The following is a 7,656-nucleotide window of genomic DNA, read 5'->3' as shown; positions in this document are numbered from 1 at the left end:
GCATAACAATGAGTTGGACTATGACCTTTTTTGCCACAATAATGACAAGCAATACCAAAATTGCAAGAACCTCTATTTTTCCAACCACCTCTTTCTCTAGAGATCCTCCTTCCTCTAAAGTTTCCAGGGGCTCTTGAAACATGCATTTCACTGAATTACTGATTTAGCATGTTTTGTTGGTTATCACATCCCATACCATGGCCTCTTGAAGAGAATCTACCATGTCCCCTTTCTGAACTTGAGTAAATTTATTGGACCTATTCACCATTTCTTTCAAATGAGTCACCCTACATATTGATCTATTCTGTAATCATAAGAGAGACCAGCTCATCAAAATCTACAAATGACTTTTGTACATATACAGAAGTGAAATTTTATTTCCAAGCCTTATCATTACTAAGACCACCCAAAGTAGATGAAACCAAATCATCATCTTCAGATATTGTATCAATCGTTACCAAAGCATCTGCAATGCTCCTCATCTTCAAAACATACTTATTGATAGACATTTTCTCTTTCTTCAAAGTATTCAACTCTTGCTTGAGTTGAATCTTTTATATCTTTGTATTTATTGAAAACAAATTCTTAAAAATTGTCAGCTACATGTGAGGTTTTTACATTTTTTATATACCCTACCATAGTATTATCAATGATTGTGCAAATAGTCAATACAATACTTTTTTATCCTTGTCATTCCAATCTTTACATGCCTTTAATTTATCTCTGATTGCAGGGTTACTCAACTCTAGCTCCTTTTCTTCACCTAGAATGAACTCGTAAAGGTATTTTCCAATTAGGAAGTTTGTCACATGGAACTTCCATAATGGGTAGTTATTCTTGTCCAACTTCTCAATGATGGGGTTTTACATTCTTCTCTATCATTATCACAAAAATGGTACAAAATAGCAAGTAAATCTTCTACAACCTTTCACAATAAGTGCATAGTAATACACCAACCAGCCTTTTTCACTGACTACACAATAGTATATATAATTTGTAACCCGTTTGCAAATAAATCTTATGTTTTCTTCCTAAAAAACACCTCAAAATGTATAGATTGGACATCAATAACCTATACAACCACTTTCAATCAACACAATTGAAATTTTAGTATACCGTGAAGCTATTGTCTGCAACCTTGCTATTCTAAAAGAGGGCCCCAAGTGGCATCATATGCCCAAAAAAGCAACGAAAAATCCCTAAAGAGCCTATCTAGAGAATATAGAGTGCTTTGCTTGCACATGAAATCTAACAGCAATCTGAGATTTTTGCTCTACCTTGCTTTTGATGCCTTCACAAGTACTATCCAAAAGAAAGAGTAGAAAAATAGGAGAGCTTCTTACACATTCCTTGCTTGCTCGAATCCTTGCTTCTTCTCCTTCACGTCAACCTTCAAAACCATCCTCTCTTAGTGGCACCACTTTGATATCATATCAAGGATCACGTGGTGGTGGGGAGACTTGCTTGCCCAGAGGGAATTCAATATGTGTATACCCTCTATATCACATGCGTTCAAGGCCTATTTATAAATATCCTTATATGTGAAATTTTCCTTAATAAAACATAACCATTTTCTATTCAATCTATAAGTAACCCCTTTATATGGAATCCATTTGTATGTAAAAAATGTGTAAAAATTGTATTTTAAAAATCCCTTATGTTGAACCTATGTGATACATGCATATATTTATGATTGATCTCCCTAGGCTTGCTTAAGTTACTGCATCACATACATATACACAAGAGAATGTATACTCAAGAACACAAGCAGAGAGACGGAGGCCAAAACCTTTTCTTGTTGGTTTTTTCTTCTTCCTCCTCTCACAATACAATGTACACAAAGTATAGATAATATAAAACATAAAAGAAAGTGGCCTGCTAAGTCAAACAATGCATAACTAACTATGCTAATCGATTGGCACTATAATTATGCCAACTATAGATAGGTGCAAAAAACTAAATATAATAAGTGATAAGTGAGTAGCCATGTGAGGATCATAATGACCACAATGTGTTAAGTGTAGATGTGCGAGCCCATCTAGCCAAGCGTTTCACCATCAATGTATGCACGTGTTGAGCTTGCTATCTCAATAGGTTTTTGGCTCGTACGGACCTCCCCTTGTTTGTGAGGTTAGGATTCAATACCCTTGAGGCATTATAACAAGGGTTGAACTTGTAAGAGTTATCATTATTATCATGAAGGAAATCGTGTACATTGCAACAATTCTTCCGAGGACAAGAGAAGTCTATGACGAGGTAAATGGACCATATCATAGTGTGTGATAGGCATCCAATTTTGAGTCTCTATTAATCCCTTGAATAGGACTATGTATTTATTCAATTGTTGGACATGAGATTATACATATTATGAATAGTCATAGGCTTATAACAAAAGTATGGCTAGTCATAAATGGCTTTGAAGATTCTCACATCTTAGAATTAGTGAAGTATTGAGATCATATGTGAAAATAATCCTATATTGATATTGAAGGCTCTTCTAACTTAAATCGCTTTTCCTAAAGTTGAGAATGGGAGAAGGCCATACAGTATTATGCTACACAATGATAACCTAATCAAAAGAGAAGAACCATTTGTAACCAAGTGAGGTATGAAATTCAAGTGATACTCTTGTTACTCGATTAAGGATATTCTTTGTTATTCATAGTCACCATCATCAATATGCTAAGAGCTTAAAAATGGGCCAATTCAATAGAAGTTCGAGTTAGCAGCACACCTTTGCACATCTCTTACAAGGATGAACTTGTCCTATGATGTGTACAATTGTTAGCAAATGATTGAGCATGCAAATAACATTGGAAGGATATATCGATTATGAGAGCATTAATGCACATGAACCAAACTACATCTTGCATGTAATCTTGCACCTCAAGTAATGAGGCATAAAAATCTAACATGAGAGTTATACTATGGAAAAATAAGACGATCTTATTTTTCCAAAAATAAGAGGATCTTAGATCTCATTTTTGGCAAATAATAATTTTCAAGAAACTAATGTTTATGATGTTGAATTATTTTATAATATATTTTCTAGTACACATTAGTTACAATTAGCATGGGCTAGAATATTACCAATTTTATCACATCTTATATGTTATTATAGGTTATATTTAGTTTGTAAGAATGTGAATGATCCTTAATTGAATACATACAACCAAACCAACTAGAAGAACGCATTAAGTGTAACAAACCCCTTGGAATGAATGCGAGCATGAAAAGCACTAGCTTCCTTGCTACCATAGCACTTTGACTGTCAATATAGATAGGGTGGGAAACTCTTGTCCCACATTGAGATTTGCCAAAAAGCATTAGAGACATACACATTCCAATGTGGCCATAAATGTTGACATATATTAAACTTGGGCGCTTGATGTGGCCACTATAGCCTACTTGCTTAGACAAGCGATACATGAATCATCAAGCATGAAACAATTTACATTGATGGACACACTAGTGTCAAAGCACATGAGCAATGGGTGAATCATCAAGCATAAAACAATTTCCATTGGTCAATACACTATTGTCAAAGCACCCAACCTCACTATCAACAAAAGCATGCAAGCAAGTAGAAAGGCTTGAAGGACCGAAAAGGCCCAAATAGTTGAGTGCCTTTTAAATATCAAAAGATGTACTTAACTTCTTGCCAATGTTTCATCCATTGGTTGTGCATATACTAGGCTAACCAAGTTACCACAAATTGAATATCGATCCTTATGTTGCATAGATAGAGTAGGTAACTAATAGCTTGGTAATAATGAGATGTCAAACTGATATTTAGCATCCTCCAATGTGAATCTCTAGCCTTTTCGATTGATGTGGAGATGGACTTGTAGTCTACCATCTAAAAATGCTCAATGAGCTCTCTAATGCACTTAGATTGTATCATGATAACACCCCCCTTAACCATAGCAAATGAATGCCAAGATAATAGTGCAAATGACCAAGATTTGTGACATCAAATGAGCACTATAAATGAACCTTTAAAGCTCCAATATGTGACTCATTTAGCCTAGTCAACAACATGTTGGCCACATAAACATTAATAATTAATAGATGCTTGCCATATTTATGGACATAGATGTGCTCTCAATAAGTGATGCTAAAACCGAGAGCAATCAAATAAGCACACCATGCTAGAGTACGTTATGAGTGGTTCAAGCCATGGAAGGCCTTATGCAAGTGACACATCCTTCCATGTGATCCTTTTTAAACACATGCTTTAACTTGAGTAAAGCCTTGCATACATGGTTGGTGGGACTTGTGAGAGTCCTCAAAGTCTCTAAGTCTCCTACTTTTTAGATACTCCTCCTTTTTAGAGGGTACTCTTACACCGTCCAAAGTCTTCAATATGTGGCATTTGTGGATTGGATCTCTATGCCTTCTCTTTGGGATCTCTATGCTTTCTCTCTCCTCCAACTCTACACGCTCTCAAAACGAGTGTTCACCAAAAAAATATTCAATAGCAAATACAAAAACCTCTAACGTAAATTTTTGGAGGAAAATTTTAATGAAATTATATGTATTTACAATTTTTATAACTAAAATTTTTCAAGGTTCAAGGTTTTAAACCTTCTTCTTTAAATTTTCAAGGTATTTGCCATTCGCATTACATTAAACCTTAATTTTTTATGAACACTACTCAAAACTCTCTGTTCTCACACGCTTAATTTGGGCCCATTGCGAGTGAAAGTAAAATCCTCGTACTCTTGATTTGGGGCTATTCATAGATAGTGAAAGTAAAATTGCGTGTGATCAAAGGACCTTGGCTGCTCTATGGTTGCTCCGTTTTACTTGCAAGAATCCCATAAAGTGTAGTGCGGGCCGGGGTCACGGGTGTCCACAAGCCTCGGTGCAAATATCTCGGGGGAGGAAACGGACTCGCGACACAGAGCGAGCGAGCGAGCGAGCAAGATGCCTGATAGAAGCAAGGAGAAGATGCAACGCAGGCCACATGCTTTGATGGTGCCCCTGCCATCGCAAGGCCACATAACTCCCTTGCTTCGTCTGGCAAGGCAGCTTGCTCTGAGAGGGTTCAAGGTGACGTTCGTGAACACGGAGAGGAACCAGAGGAGCATGGCGGAGAGCCGTAGGGCGTATAACATTAAGCAGCGCACGAAGAGTGCTGCAAATTGCACTCAAACGCTGAACGAGAAGAAGCTGCTGGATGACGAGCTGCATCTCAACAATAACGATGAAGACAATGGCAATAACGATGTACGGTTCGTGAGCATATCGGACGGGCTAGCGCCGGATGTGGACTTCAGCAGGGACGCGTCACCGGAGACGTTCCCGAGGGTGGTAGCAGGGACGAGGGAGCACGGAGAGCGCGTGCTCGAGAGGATGATAACCGAGACGGAGGTGTCGTTCGTCGTGGCCGACGTCTTCCTGCTGTGGCCCCTGCAGCTCGCCGTCAAGCTCGGCATCCCCTCCATCCCCTTCTTCCCCATGAGTGCCACCGTCCTCTGCCTCTTTCTTCAGCATATTCTACTTGAAGGTCCGTTGTTAATCTCTCGGGCAATATTTCACCTGGTTCTGAACACGTCTGCAACCTTGTTTGAGGTCCAACCTCCTGATCGAGTGTTACGTCTGCTTTCCTTACAGCAGCCGACATCAACAACCTGTCTGCTGATATAGATGGGAATGCTTCCTTCGGAACCAAGGAGTTGGAAGGCCTCTTGCAGCCAGGCAAACAGCACGTAAAGAAGGAGCACGTCGAAGCCATGGTTGCAGCATTGAGGAGTGGAGACTGCATACTTGTCAATAGTTTCGTGGATTTGGAGGGTTCTATACTGGCCAAAGCGGCGGGGTTGGCAGGGACCCCGATCAAGGCAGTGGGGCCTTTGCTTCCACCATCGATATTTCATAGGTCGGAGGAAGACGATACCGCAGATGGTGAGTATGCAGACTGTACTTTGGGAATACCGGGAGAGGCCCTTGCCCAGGAGGATAGCGAGTGCCTCGCTTGGCTTGACAGCCAGTTGCCTTGCTCGGTTCTCTACATTTCCTTCGGTAGTAAAGCCATCCCTTCGAAAGAGGACTTTGAGAAGCTCGCCCTCGGCGTCCAAACGAGTAGAATACCTTTCCTATGGGTCATCCGAGAAGATATGAATGCCAAATTGCCCTTACCCAGTAGCTTTAGAGAAAGCACCCAAGACCGTGGAATTGTGGTAACTTGGGCCCCCCAACTCCAAGTCCTTGCTCATGCTTCTATTGGTGCTTTCTTGACCCATAATGGTTGGAACTCTACTATTGAAAGCATCTACATGGGCATCCCCATGCTCTCTTATCCCATCTTAGCAGATCAAGCAGTAAATTGTGTTATGGTTACTCAGTCTTGGAAGCTAGGAATTGGCTTAAAAGGACTTAATGTTGAACGTATAGCACAACAAATCAAGGAGATGTTCCATGGAGGATTGAGAGAGCCAATCATGCATCAAGTTCTCAATGCGAAGTGCCTTGCACATAAAGCATTGACTATTTCTTGTGGATATTCTTCAAAGAACCTTGATGATTTTGTAAGACAATATTCTCAAGTTTTCAATTGACGTGATCTACCTTACTCCCTTTCCTCAACTTTCTAAATATGTCATTTATTCTCAAAAATGCTCCAATAACTTTGGAAAGTACTCCACCTGATATTTTGGACATTGGTATTAAAAAATTTGCATTAAATATTCCCATTTGATAAATTTGCATTAACTATTCCCATTTGATAAGGCCAAGACAGTATCTTGGGACAAGAGTTGGAAAAGTGGTTTAAAATAGAATCTAAGTTTCGTAAAGTTTATTTACATCCAAGTTGATCAAATGATAAAGGTATTGTATAGCTATCATAGTATCGACTATCATATACATGTTGAAAGTTCGTCTATTATTTTCTCGTTTATGATTCTCTAATCTATAGGTCCACCAAAGCAAACATCTCTAGTTGCTCATGTGCTAGAAGAAAAATAAGATCTCTCTCTCTCTCTCTCTCTCTCTCTCTCTCTCTCTCTCTCTCTCTCTCTCTCTCTCTCTCTCTCTCTCTCTCTCTCTCTCTCTCTCTCTCTCTCTCTCTCTCTCTCTCTCTCTCTCTCTCTCTCTCTCTCAATAATAGTATGAGAAAGCAATCCAAATAGAAAACAAAAAGCATTAATCTTACTTTGCTTTTGTAGGTTCTCCTCATTTGTGTTTGGGCTCCCTTGTTTTGCTCTTTGCAAGTTATGAGGAGCATTTTCCATTGCTACTCAGAGCTATGCTCAATGTTAATGCTTGGGGTGTTACATCTCTTGACCAAAGTGTAGATTACCCATATCATTAAGAACAAATTAATAGTGTCTGTTCAAATATCATAATGTTAATGAAAATATGTCATAAAAGGCTCCAATGATGTATCATGATACAATGCTGATTGGTCCATTTTGACTTGTTGGTATGGGATTGATATGTACTCATCAAGTTCATCTCTAAGAAGTAGTGTACATCAACTCATGCAATATATCAATTACAAGCATACCTTCAAACAAAATTGGCTATGTCCATTGTTGAAACCAAAAAGACTTAGGTTAGGCAATTAATTTTTTGACGTTAATATTGTTAATATTAGAAGGGTTATTTACTTAGGTTAGTAGTTAGTCAAAAGTGATGTCAAAAGATCAA

The 7,656-nt window shown here is 38.7% G+C and overlaps 1 protein-coding gene across 2 annotated transcripts; it reads left to right on the top strand.

Moving 5' to 3' along the window:
* The first annotated feature begins 4,869 nt into the window (after positions 1-4,869).
* On the top strand, positions 4,870-6,587 carry LOC148039563 (7-deoxyloganetin glucosyltransferase-like). 2 transcript variants are annotated; one of them, XM_087665206.1, is made up of 2 exons: positions 4,870-5,512; positions 5,623-6,587. In XM_087665206.1, the coding sequence occupies exons 1-2, from the start codon at positions 4,930-4,932 to the stop codon at positions 6,561-6,563; spliced, it is 1,524 nt and encodes a 507-aa protein (XP_087521332.1). In that variant the 5' UTR covers positions 4,870-4,929; the 3' UTR covers positions 6,564-6,587. The 2 variants fall into 2 exon arrangements, with proteins under 2 accessions (XP_087521332.1, XP_087521330.1); XM_087665204.1 differs by having other exon boundaries at positions 5,620-6,587.
* The last annotated feature ends 1,069 nt before the right edge of the window (positions 6,588-7,656 follow it).

Source organism: Lygodium microphyllum, chromosome 2 (assembly GCF_053477565.2).
Source record: "Lygodium microphyllum isolate KBCC chromosome 2, Lygodium_microphyllum_v1.1.10, whole genome shotgun sequence".
In the NCBI taxonomy this organism is placed as follows: domain Eukaryota; kingdom Viridiplantae; phylum Streptophyta; class Polypodiopsida; order Schizaeales; family Lygodiaceae; genus Lygodium; species Lygodium microphyllum.
This window is presented reverse-complemented; position numbering and strand designations above follow the sequence as displayed.

Excerpts from the sequence above, each read along its gene's own strand:
- LOC148039563 (XM_087665204.1), top strand. The coding sequence starts at position 4,930 with ATGCCTGATAGAAGCAAGGAGAAGATGCAACGCAGGCCACATGCTTTG. Across the intron at positions 5,513-5,619 it reads TCAGCATATTCTACTTGAAG|CAGCCGACATCAACAACCTG; the intron begins GTCCGTTGTTAA and ends CTTTCCTTACAG.